Raw genomic sequence first — 13,889 nt, forward strand, 5'->3', positions numbered from 1 at the left:
AATGTGCCCATTTGAAGCCTTTAAAAATGATATTGTTATCTTAATAGTCTTCTGTGGTACATGCCAGGATTTCTGAGCCTAGAAACAAAGTCAAAAGATATTTTTTGATGTACCTTAGACATCCTTGAATTCATTCTCAAGGTAACAAGAAAAAAATGAACTCTGACTTAAAGAGTTGTGATTCTATATAATTTAGGGTATTAGATCAGAATACAATTTAGGGTTTTCAAGTATTTAGAGACATTACAGGGCATAATAACAGAGACATAAACAGAAGAATAAACAGACACACAGAAAGACATGGATTATTTTAAATTTTATTTATTCTAACTAAAAGTTTGTATTTTATGAAACATTTTCTATGTTACTATAATACATAAGTTAAAAGACCTATGATATCATTATCCTCCTGGAACACACAATCTAGAAGCTATGAAAAGGTGAAACACAAATATCACACATATATAGACAGATGCAAAACCAAGTTGAGCAAAAAAAATTAAATGAATGAATAAATAAACAAAAAATCCCTTGAACTGATCTGGCAAAAATCATTTATTACCCTGAAAGCTGCTCTAAAGACCTGCTTTCAGGTCTGATTTTTCCAATGGATTCATAAACCCCAGGAATTCTGAGAAATTTTTACATTTCTGTGACCACGAGTAGGTACAGGAGTCAGAGGCCACTTTTAAAGCCAATATGCCAATAACTAGAGACAGGGTCCTCTATATAAAGGGAGGTGACCAGTCACTGGGTGGCCCCTTGTGTAATCCTAGCATTTCATACTCTGTCTTCCCTTACAACAGCGGTTCTCAACCTGTGGGTCGCAACCTCGGCGGGGGTCAAATGACCAAAACACAGGGGTCGTCTAACTCCGATGGCTTTAGACGACCCCTGTGTTTTGGTTGTTCAACCCCAGCCGGGGTCGCGACCCACAGGTTGAGAACCGCTGCCTTATAAGATGATCTCTGGTTCACTTTAAAACCTGTCACTTGTGTTACGAGTGTTTGCTCTCAACTGGCCATAGAATCGTGAACTCCTTCTATCATGCATAGACTGTGAACAAAATTAACTTTAAAAGATATTTGCAGCCAGAAAAGATCTTTTTTTTTCCTTTTAGTCAGAACCATTGCCTCCATCCTCTCTTTTTCTCCCCACTCACACATCTGTCCAAATCTTTCTCAACTCTGGTATTTTGAACATTTCAAGAATACCCAGTCAGCTTTCTCTATTATGTACTTCCAAACTGGACCTTAATACTTCACACTCTGAAAATACATAGTTTTGTTTAGCAATATCTGGAATTGACCCATGAAGACAATGGAAAACTGGATTAGGAATTATATCTCTGTTTATTATGGTATAATTGTTTCTGTTATATTATGTATATGTTTACATAGGTATTGTTAACAAAAATAATAATATTTACTAAATGTTTACTAAATGTTTAACTGAACAGACTTAGGTATACTTTCCCTAGAGTTGGCATATTGAACTGGGGGCAAGGAAGTCTCGTTACTTCACTTATAGTCAGTCATTCTTTAGATAGCTACTAGCTCTATGTGCAAATGTAAAAACTGGATGAATGTCTGAGGTGAAGAATCTAATTACTAAGTATATCAGAGCCAATATATGGAGGAATAACAAGAATCAATGGAATTTGACTCAAACACTGGTGATGTATACACCATAGATCCAAAAATAATATTTCAGATGTCATCAACTCACCAAAAAGGATGCATCAACTGGGAAAAAAGTAAATTAATTGGAAACGAGTTATAAGCTTAGTGTTGTACATATGTTATACTGTATACAACTCAGCAATAAATAGGCAGGGTAAGATGTTTTAAATAGCAGAGAGGTTGGTTTCCATTGACATGCCTTTCGCTAATTGCCCTTACCAAACAGCTGTCAGCTTTTCCGGGTTCCTGAGTTATTTCTAAAAGAACAATGAGTCAAAGTTATGCTCTCGTATGAGGCAGAGAGAATAAACGAAGTATCCCACTTTGGATTTGCTTAGTTTTAATGCTGTAGATGACAGGGTTCATAAAAGGGGGGAAAAGGAAGTAAACGTAGCTCATTGTGATGTGGACCACATGAGGAGCATGTTTCCCAAATCTGTGGATGAATGTCAGACCAATTACAGTGACATAGAAAACCAGGAGACAGCAGATATGGGAGACACATGTGTTGAGAGTCTTGGCCCTTTCTTCCCGAGAAGCAATGCCCATGACAGTCTTAAGGATCAAAATGTAGGAAAAAAAGATGATTAAAAAGTCCAACAACACCATTACAAATACAACCACAACTGGATAGAGACGATTGAAGGTGATGTCAGCACAGGCTAACTTGATGATATCTTGGTGTAGACAGAAAGCATGGGAGAGCACATGGGATTGACAATAGGGAAACCAGTGAAGGCGAATAATTAGTGGCATAATTGACAGACTGGCTCTTGTCAATACCCCCATCCCAATTTTCATTACCCTCATGTTTGTAAGGATGGAAGTATATCTCAAGGGATTGCAGATGGCAATGAAACGGTCATAGGCCATGGCAAGCAAAACACCAGACTCCACAATAGAAAGTGTATGGATAAAGTAGGCCTGAGAGAAGCAGGCACCATGACCAATCTCTCTGTGATTCAACCACAGAACTCCCAGAACTGTGGGCATTGTGATCAATGTCACTCCAAGGTCTGTAGCTGCCAATATAGCTAAGAAATAGTACATGGGCTCATGAAGGTTATGATCTTTCCTGATGAGAAAGAGAAGGGTGCCATTACCAAGAAGTATGCAGATGTAAACCCCCAATAATGGGATGGAGATCCAATGATGTGTCTTTTCCATGCCTGGGAAGCCAGTAAGCAGAAATGGGGAAGTAGTGGCGTTGAGCCACACTGCAGGCCCTGCAAAGAGAAAAATATTTCCTTCAGAAAATGCAATAGGGTCCTAATTCTATATTAGTCACCCCTTGAATGTGCTATCTGTTCATAAGATGTATATTAGTCTTGACTTCTAGGACCAGCAAAGATAGTAATTTAGTTATTCCTTAGAGATTCTTAGGTATGGAAGAGTAAAATGTATAAAGACCATATCTATAAATTATTGGGGATTGCCTATAAAAATGGTTATTAAACAATATACTGGGGATACTGTTATATATGCAGAATAAACATTGTTGATATCCTTCTAAATTCCATAACCTAGACAATAAAGACAAAGTGGAAGAAGAAATCATTATATTTGAATAGTGTGATATTAGTGTTGTAGCTTACAAGGTGGTTTTAGAAAGAATGTAGTTTTTCCAGAATGTACAAAACTGAGAAGGTCAGTAGAAAATTGGTCCTGAAAAGTGTTGGAAGAACAAGTACGAACATCCTAGGGCAAAATAAGTAAATAAGCAAACAAAGAAAAAATAAATAAAATAAAATAGACAAAGTTGATTTGAGAAAATGAATAACACTAAATGTATCTGGGGAGAAAATTCAATTGATGAAGTTTAGAGACTTTTAGGAGACTCTAAAAATGATATGAGTTAATTATATGTGTCTATTTTTAAAATACATAGACCTCAAAATACCTGTTATTGTGCTGTGTCCAAAAGAATTCAAACTTTCATAACAGATACAAAAATAAGCAAGAAAAGGTGGATTTTTTTTGATAAGCATTTGAGACCATTATTTGTTTGCAATACAAGACAAATTACTGTTGGTGTGTCATCTTTTTTGGATATTCAAAGATAGAAATCAGTTATTTAAACAAGTTCAAGAAAAATGTTTTTAAAAACTATGGAGTTTGATGAGATTTAACCAAAATGGGAAGACTCTGTGACATTCAAATTTAAGGTATTCTTTGGTTCAGGCAGCTGATAATCTGGTAGTACAAAGAATATGAATTGATGTCTCTGGCATTAGCCAGAGAAAAATAGAGCCACTTTCTATTATGGTTGGTATGGACTGTACATCTCACATGCTTTGAAAAGAAACATGGTAATGTAAATTTAATGGATGACTCCCGAACACCTTTTTGCCCACAGAAAAATATTTTCATAAGATTATTGGGATTTTACCTTTAGAACTATTTGATTGAAATTACAGTTTTGTTACTGTGCAACAATAATGATATTTAGAAATTTATTTAATTTGGGGCTTTGGTTTCATTATCTTTAACTGGTACTAGTAATTTTTTCCCAGTCGTACTCTTGACACCTGAGGGAAAAATGGAATAATTGCAAATGTAGAAATGTTTTGCAAAGAGTAAATTATTCTTCACTTTTAAAGTTTTCTTGTTATTATTGAGAAAAGGCTCCCTACTTTTCATCTGTGGGTATTCAGCAAGATTATTCATTGATTCTGAGATGTGTCACATTTATTAAGAAACCTGAGAAACAGATATCAGATGATGGGATTTTGAGGAGAACAGATTTGACTGTAACTAAAAGTACTAAACTAGAAACCATCTGACCAGTGGATAAAAGATGTCACATCTGAGCAGAAAGGGACAGAGGAGAATGAGAGTGGTGAGTGAGTATAGGAAGTTCTGATGGCAGCTGCTGATGGCATGAAGCCTGAAGCACTGGGCTGAGGGAAAGCAGCTCCATCTTCACAGGGGTTAAAAGAGGAAAAGTAAATGACTCCTGCCATAAGAAAAAAGCTAAGATAATCCATATCTTATTCAGGGTTAAAGAAGCCAGAGTAAGGGACTCCAGGCAAGGAAGATAGAGTTAAAATGCAAATGTAAGAAACAAATAATTGTTGAATTTTATTATGTGTCAGCACACTAAGATATTGCTTGTGGCTCATTTTTTTTTAACTTTACAATAGCCTATTTGCCCCATTCTATAGAGTCATGGGTTCAAGGTGATGCATTAAGCAAACAACAGAGTCCTTTTTATGCATGGTGGTTTAGAAAGACTTCAGGAATAGGTAAAATCTCTGTAGTATTTAGAAGTACAACCAAACTGCCTCTCTCTTTTCTGTTTTCATACTGAGAAACTGAATTTTTATTTGATTTACTTGTTTATTTTGATTTATTTGTTTTTGTGCTGTGTGAGATTACCCATGAATTTTGGAGGAGTTAAAAATTCTAGGCTTTTCCAATTCCTTTCAACCATCCTTCATCTCCCAGAGTCTCTGTCTTAGAGGGTTGGTTTTTCATTGACGAGAAGCTAATCCCCACAGTTTTAACCCTGCCACATAAACTGTGGACTCGATGTAGATATCCTGCTTAGACTTGACCTTTCACATGCTTCTTCACTTTCCCTTGGGGTCTTTTTCTCCATTTTTACTGACACTTCCTTTTCTATCTCAACCACTTAATCCTTGGTTTGTTTCTTTGTTTTATCTCCTAACTTTTGTCTCTTATTATTCTTTCCTGTATAGTTCAAATTTGTAATCCATTCTTCTGTTTATTCTATCTGCAGGGCCGCCCATGGCTCCATTCTTATTTAATACTTAATTCATTACACAATGCCTAGCAGAGTATGTGTTCTTTTTCAGACACTGAAAGATTGGCTTGCTTACACATACAGTTGGTATTTGATCATCTTACAGGCCTGATTTTGAGCAGGTTCTCAAATCATTGAAGCACATAGTTTGATTGGTATAAAGTTCCAAGTGGTTGATTGACTCTGAATATATATCTGTGAAGCCTCGGCACCTGGAAATGACCCGAGGGTTCTTATAAGTTATATGAAAAAAACAAAACAAAACAAAAAAATTCTACCCTAGTTTTAATTCAAATGGGTGTGTGTGTGTATGTGTGTGCGTGTGTATGTGTGTTGAATGCCTATTATACTCTGTGTAATTTTCCAAGGGCTGAAGATACACAATTATGTAAATCATCATTCCTGATATAAAGGCTCAGGCAGCCCAGGCTCCATTCAAGATAAATTTTGACTTGTCTTGTTAGTCTTGGATGGTGGTCAGATAGTGACTTCTCATCAATAAGTGTTTGAACTTTTAATGATTACAGATCTACCTCATTTCACAATTTTAAAAGAGATTCTATCCTTGTTCTTATCTTGATTTCAGGGGAAACCATAGGGAATCACAAGGTTAGAGTAAGCCCAGAGAAGTTGAAAGTTCAGACACAAAGAGAGAAAAAATAAAACATACAATTCATCATCTGGTTTGCTTCCACAACTGTTCTTTGCCTTATGGGTTCCCGAATCTATCCATAACCTTATTCTATACATCTTACTATATAATCTTAAATGAAACAAATTTTAGAAATCTTAAAGAATTTTAAAGCCTTGTGTTATTCTGTGCATACTCTTGACAGATAATATTATCAGTTTTCTCTGTCTGCAAAACCAGTTCCCTATTTCCTGCCTTCTCTATCCTGGTGCCTTCTGGGAGACATCGGAGAGATGTATTAGATACCATCACTGACCTGACTTTTGCATCTCTCCCGTTCTTCAGTTTCATAGTCTTAAATCTGGAATCTTTAACCTTATCAAGGATTTAGTCATAACATCATCTTTTTCATAATCTGCACAAAATCCTGGCTGGTAGAAACATTTATTTTCAGAGCTCCTCTCTAGGGTCTATTTCTGATTTAGACTGCTCATTACCCCTCCTCCTTTGTCTTTCCCCCACCCCATCTCCCTTGATGCCTCTCTTCTTCTTTCTTTTTCATCCTTATTTGCACTCGTGGTTTTGGAGACCTAGGGCTTTAAACAGCAGTCCCCAAGGTCTCTGTTTGTGTACTGGCTTTTACATGAGCTCTGTTGTTAGGAAAGTGATCTTATTTATATCTATCAGGATATAGAAGGAAACATAGACCAGCTGAAGACCTGGCCTGAAACACAATTCTTGAGGGAAAAATTTTCCCCATCTGTTGATGAGAACTCCCAACCCTTGTCCCTATAATGAGGAATGTATGGAAATTATAGAAGAGCAAGGCATTAGTTTTAATGAAGTAAAAGAATTCCTCCCACCCACCCTCTTTTTCCTAGTTTTGCTGTCTTGCTGCAGCAAATGGGAGCTGAGAGCCTTGTCTCGTGGATAAGAGAGAACTATAAGACAGAACAAGATGAGAAGTTTTTTATTTCCCTTCAGTGGTCATGTGTCAATTTCTTTATATTTTCTTTTCTTTTCAATTACAGTTGAAGTTCCATATTTATATTAGTTTCAGGTGTACAGCATAGTGACTAGACTTTTGTAATTTATAAAGTGATCCCCCCCAGTAAATCTAGTACCCACTTAATAACCATACAAAATTATTATAATATTTTTGGCTATATTTCTTATGCTGTACTTTTATATCCCATCAGTTTTTTTATAAATTGGAGTAATTTTTACTCATGTTATGAGTACGATATGGAAGGCAGGAAGCATTATGACAGTGTCTGGAATCCAGGGGTCTTTCTTTTCTTGTAGAAAAATAACTCAGTAGACATGTGATTATGAGCGTGAATATTGGAACTTGAGTATTTGATTTACATTGTGACGCTGGCTCTTACTTTACCACTTTGGGCAAGTTATGTAAGCTGCTTGTTCCTTATCTCTAAAATGCATATAATAATTATTGCATAAAGCTTTTGTGAGGTTTAAATATAAAGCAGTTAAAACAGTATTTAAAAGGTAATGAGCAGTCAATGTTAACTATTATTACTTCTGTTATAATCAAACATACTTATTTTAATTATTTGGGATATTTTTCCCCATTGAACATTCAACTGTATGAGTAGACTCCATCTTCTTCCATTTCATGGCATGTAGATATCTAAATAAGTAAACTATAGAATCATTGTAATAGTCTGCAGTTTCTATTACTGGAAATAGGTGATTTCACAGGAAATTTAATGATATGTCTTTGATTAATGTCAATTTTTATTTCCATATTAAAATCACTACACATAAACACCATTCTACATAGCAAAATTTTTTAAAAATATACATTAGATTTTAGTCAGAGATATTATATTTAGAGAATATCCAAATAAACACATAGATACATTCCTTTATTCATTAAGCAAATAAGATTTAATTTAACTGCCAATTAAATTAAATAAATTTTATTTAATTAATTATTGATACAATAAAGATATAAACAAGATTGAGAAAATGTATTGTAGATAAATCTGAACTGACAAATAAGAATAGCTTCAATAAACATTTCTTTAGTAAAAAAGTTAATAATTTATATAAAGAAATGTGAATGAATCATAAAATGATAGCTCAATGAATTTGTTACAAAATAAGTTTACCATTGCACCAACCACGAACACAAAATAGAATTTCACCTGCCCATCAAAAAGCCCCTTTGTGTCCCTATCCAGTCCACCTCTAAAATTGTTTTTTCTTAGTTGAACCCTTTACAAAATAAAAGCTATACCCAGTAGAGGGATTGCTGGGTCATAAGGTAGTTCTATTTTCAGTTTTTTGAGGAACCACCATACTTTCTTCCATAATGGTTGTACTACTTTACATTCCCACCAACAGTGGATGAGGGTTCCTTTTTCTCCACAGCCTCTCCAACATTTGCTATTACCTGTCTTGTTAATAATAGCTAATCTAACAGGTGTGAGGTGGTATCTCATTGCCGTATTGATTTGCATTTCTCTAATAATTAATGAAGATGAATATCATTTCATATATCTGTTGGCCATTTGTATTTCTTCCTGAGAGAAGTGTCTGTTCATGTCCTCTTCCCATTTTTTATTGGATTGTTTGTTTGTTTGTTGTTGAGTTTTATGAGTTCTTTGTATATTTTGGATATTAGGCCCTTATCTGAGCTGTTGTTTGAAAATATAATTTCCCATTTAGTTGGCTGTCTGTTTATTTTGTTGTCAGTTTCTCTTGCTTAGCAAAAACTTTTTAGTCTGATGTAGTCACATTCATTTATCTTTGCCTTCACTTCTCGTGCCTTTGGAGTCAAATTCATAAAATGCTCTTTAAAACCAAGGTCCATGAGTTTGGACCTTGTCTTCTTCTATGTACTTTATTGTTTCAGGTCTTACATTTAGGTCTTTGATCCATTTTGAATTAATTTTAGTACAAGGGGACAAACTGTAATCCAGTTTCATTCTTTTGCATGTGCCTTTCCAGTTTTCCCAGCACCATTTGTTGAAGAGGCTTTCTTTTCTCCATTGTGTGTTGTTGGCCCCTTTATCAAAAATTATTTGACCATATATATGTGGTTGTATTTTTGGACTTTCTATTCTGTTCCATTGGTCTGAGTGTCTATTTTTCTGCCAATACCATGCTGTTTTGATTGTTGTGGCTCTATAATATAGTTTGAAGTCAGGTATTGTAATGCCTCCAGCTTTGTTCTTTTTCTTTAGGATTGCTTTGGCTATTTGGGGTTTTTTATAGTTCCATATAAATCTGATGATTTTTTACTCGATTTCTTTAAAAAATGTCATTGGAATTTTGATGGGAATTGTATTAAATTTGTATATTTCTTTAGGTAGTATGGCCATCTTGATTATATTTATTCTTCCTATCCAAGAACAAGGAATATTCTTCCATCTCATTGTATCTTTTTTGATTTCCCTTAACAATGGTTTATAGTTTTCATTATATAAGTCCTTTACATTCTTTGTTATGTTTATTCCTAGGTATTTTATTTTTTTTGTTGCAATCGTGAAGGGGATTATTTTTTGAGTTCGTTCTCAAATGTTTCATTGTTGGCATGTAGAAAGGCTATGGACTACCCCAAAAACTCAGAAACATTGGTACGTAAAGACACATGCAGCCCCATGTTCATTGCAGCATTGTTTACAGTGGCCAAGACATGGAAACAGCCAAAAAGCCCTTCAATAGAAGACTGGATAAAGAAGATGTGGCACATATACACTATGGAATACTACTCAGCCATAAGAAATGATGACATCGAATCATTTACAACAAAATGGTGGGATCTTGATAACATTATATGAAGTGAAATAAGTAAATCAGAAAAAACCAAGAACTGCATTATTCCATATGTAGGTGGGACATAAAAACAAGACTAAGAGACATTGATAAGAGTGTGGTGGTTATGTGGGGGGAGGGAGAGGAAAAGGGGGGGAGGGGCACAAAGAAAACTAGATAGAAGGTGACAGAGGACAATCTGACTTTGGGTGATGGCAACAGAATTGATTCACAAGATAACCTGGACATGTTTTCTTTGAACATATGTACCCTGATTTATTGATGTCACCCTAGTAAAATTAATTAAAAAAAGAAAAGAAATACCTTTAAAAAAAAAAGTAAAAGCTATGTGTTCTTTTGTGTCCTCATTAAGATTGTGAGAAATAATCATGTGTTTGTGTGTAACAGTAGTTTGTACATTTTTACTTCTATTCAGTATTCCATTGGATAAATATATTCTTTATTTTCTTTTTGATTCTTGATAGTAATAGTTGCAGCTATTGTAAAAGTGCTGCTCTGATCATTAAGGAACATGTTTATTTGATTGTTTATTTTATGCACATAAGTATAAATTTCTGTTGGGCCTAAGCATAGAAGTACAATTTCTTAAAAGTATATATATAGGCCCTGGCCGGTTGGCTCCATAGTAGAGCATCGGCCTGGTGTGCAAAAGTCCCGGGTTCGATTCCCGGCCAGGGCACACAAGAGAAGTGCCCATCTGCTTCTCTGCCCCTCCCCCTCTCCTTCCTCTCTGTCTCTCTCTTCCCCTCCCGCAGCCAAGGCTCCATTGGAACAAAGATGGCCCGGGCGCTGGGGATGGCTCCTTGGCCTCTGCCCCAGGCACTAGAGTGGCTCTGGTTGCAACAGAGCGACGCCCAGGAGGGGCAGAGCATTGCCCCCCTGGTGGGCAGAGCGTTGCCCCCTGGTGGGCGTGCTAGGTGGATCCCCATCCGGTGCATGCGGGAGTCTGTCTGACTGTCTCTCCCCGTTTCCAGCTTCAGAAAAATACAAAATATATATATATAGTAGATACTGCCAAATATTTTCTAAAGTGATCACATAATTTTATATTTTATTTTATTATTATTTTTTTTGTATTTTTCCAAAGCTGGAAACGGGGAGGCAGTCAGACAGACTCCTGCATGCGCCCGACGGGGATCCACCTGGCACGCCCACCAGGGTGCGATGTTCTGCCCTTCTGCGGCGTTGCTCTGCTGCCATCAGAGCCATTCTAGCACCTAAGACAGAGGCCACAGAGCCATCTTCAGCTCCTGGGCAAACTTTGCTCCAGTGGAGCCTTGGCTGCGGGAGAGGAAGAGAGAGACAGAGAGGAAGGAGAGGGGGAGGGGTGGAGAAGCAGATGGGCACTTCTCCTGTGTGCCCTGGCCGGGAATCTAACCCGGGACTCCTGTACGCCAGGCCGATGCTCTACCACTGAGCCAAGCGGCCAAGGCCTAATTTTATATTTTATTAATAAAGTATGAGTCTCAACTGGTTCATATCCTTAACAACACTAGGTATTTTCAGCATTTTTAAAAATCTGAGTATCCTATTTCCCCATGTATAAGACACTCCCATGTATAAGATGCACCTTAATTTTGGGGCCCAAAATTTGGAAAAAAAAATGTATTACATAAAGTTATTGAACTCAATTTTATTTTATTCATCATAAAGTTTATACAACTCCTCATCACTGTCAAAACTCCCACCTATTAGCTTGTCCTCATCTATGTCTGATGACGAATCACTGTCTTCAACAATGAGCGCAACAAGTGCGAAAAAGTGGGAAATGCAAGTAAAAACATCTACAACTACTGCATAAAATGCACCCAGTTTTTAGAGCCCAAATTTTTCAAAAAAGGGGGTTCTAAAATGGGGATAAACAATGTATAGTAATTTCTTTTGGTTTTGAATTGCATTACCCTGATGACCAATAATGTTGAACACATTTTCATACATTTATTGATTACTCATCTTTTTTGTGAAGAACTTATTTCTTCCAGTCTTTTGCCCATTAAAAAAATAGGTTGTCTGATATTTTCTTATTGATTTTTCAGATATTATTTGTAAATTAACAACGTGTCTTGGGTCAGATGTAAGTATAACAAATATCTTTACTGTGTATAGCTGACTTTCTTAGTTTCTTAATTGTTTTTCATAAGAATAGTTTAGTTGTAGTGTAGAATTACATATGGTTCTTGTTTTTGTGAAATATTTAAGATATCTTAAATCTAAAATCAATGAATAAAAATCCCTGTGTTATCTTAAAATAGCTTTACGTTTTTAATAACTTCACCACAAATTCAATTTTGTCTGTGGTACGAGGTTGATATCAAGAATCATTTTTGTGTCCAGATCAATTTTGTGCCATTGGTTAGTCTATATTCTTTTCTAATTCAATAAGGACCCTAGATATTATAACCATAGTTGGATGCACCCTCTTGCACACTTTCACATAGTTACATGATCTCATTAGCAGAAATAGTCATAGAATCACCTGTGAAATGACATATTTTGTTCCCTAGAGTAACTCTTTATCCAGAACATATATATTCTTGTTAAGCAAGAAAATTTATACTTTCATAGATGGTCAAACTACTGATGACTATGTCCTTATCACAGGTTAGGTAACCCAGAAGCAGATGCTGAAACAGAGTTCTGGCTGAAGGGTATTTATTAGTGGTTAACACCTTTGAAAAAAAAAAAGAGAGAAAGAGCAGAATTAGGCAGAGGTAGAAGAAACCAAACTAAGATAAGAAACCAAACTTAGGTTGGATGAGGTTTTGTCAACAGAAAGCTCTGGACCAAATATACTTAACAGTATTAACCCATGTTGTAACTGAAATGGCCAGAATAGTCAAGCCTCTCTTCGATTATTCACCTGAGAAAGTCATGACCTTAGGCAAAGTAGTTCTGTAGCTAAGAAACATCCTGTATAAAATGAGTTTGGAGACTATCCACTGACAACATTCCCAGAGATGCACAGCGTTCATGACAAGTTGCAAAAATATATGTAGGGCAAATCTGTGGAATTTCACCCAGTTTTCTCTAGTGCATAACTACAGTATAATATTCTAACAGGCATATTGACATTGGCAGAATTCACAGACAATATTTAATTTTCACTAGTTTTACATGCATTCATTTATCTTCATGCATGTTCAGCTTGATGCAATTTTATAACATGTATAGATTTGTGTAAATGCCATCACAGTCAAGATATAAAACTGACCCATCTTCTAATGTTACTTCATTTTACATCTTCCTTCTTTTCTTCCCTCCCAACATTTCTAAATTCTGGCAACTACTAATCTGTGCATCATAGCTAAAATTTTGTTATTTTAAACAAGTTTTATACCTGGAATTGTTTTTGTATTTTTTATTTAACTGATTCTCTTGAAAAATGTCCAGTAATTGTATGTGTCAATAGTTTCTTTTTATTGCTAGGTTCTGTATTTATGGATGTACCAATTTAGTCATCAATTGAAGTGCATTTAGGTAGTTTCTAGTTTTCTTTTTGACTGAGTGTATAATTGAATAATAAAGGGAATCAGGCTGCTATGAAATGTTCTTGTTAGCCTAAAGCTATCAAGAATATTTTTACTACAAGAGAAATATTTTTTAGAAGAGGCAGAAAGGGGAAGAGAGACTAATGTTGAGAGTGAATGTACAGGGCAGGGCCATCATGACACTTGTGGGACTCTATATTATATATTTTATACCTCTATGTTCTATTCTTTGTGTTCTGCATCCTTCCTTTCACATCTTTCTATGTGATCTGTGTACTAGCTTTTTTCTCTTCTTCATGCCTTTTGCCTTCCATGATTTGTTTACATCTCAGTTATAGGACAAAACTTTGTGTGCATGTCTGTATATCCATGTGTTCTTCCCCAGTGTTTATCCTTTAGAGTTGCTGTTCCAATAAAGCTTGAAAATGATCATGTATAACAACTCTAGTGGGTAAGATAAGGTCAGAACTGATTAATCAATCATGTTCACAACTGGAGAAATATTGGAGACCGGAGAG

General features: G+C 35.7%; 1 protein-coding gene across 1 annotated transcript; it reads right to left on the reverse strand.

Annotated features, from left to right (window-relative positions):
* Positions 1 to 1,961: 1,961 nt before the first annotated feature.
* On the reverse strand, positions 1,962 to 5,115 carry LOC136388024 (olfactory receptor 51B6). Its single transcript, XM_066360082.1, has 2 exons — positions 5,061 to 5,115; positions 1,962 to 2,908 (listed from the first exon to the last, which is right to left on the reverse strand). The coding sequence occupies exons 1-2, from the start codon at positions 5,113 to 5,115 to the stop codon at positions 1,962 to 1,964; spliced, it is 1,002 nt and encodes a 333-aa protein (XP_066216179.1).
* Between the last annotated feature and the right edge of the window lie 8,774 nt (positions 5,116 to 13,889).

Source organism: Saccopteryx leptura, chromosome 1 (assembly GCF_036850995.1).
Source record: "Saccopteryx leptura isolate mSacLep1 chromosome 1, mSacLep1_pri_phased_curated, whole genome shotgun sequence".
NCBI lineage: Eukaryota > Metazoa > Chordata > Mammalia > Chiroptera > Emballonuridae > Saccopteryx > Saccopteryx leptura.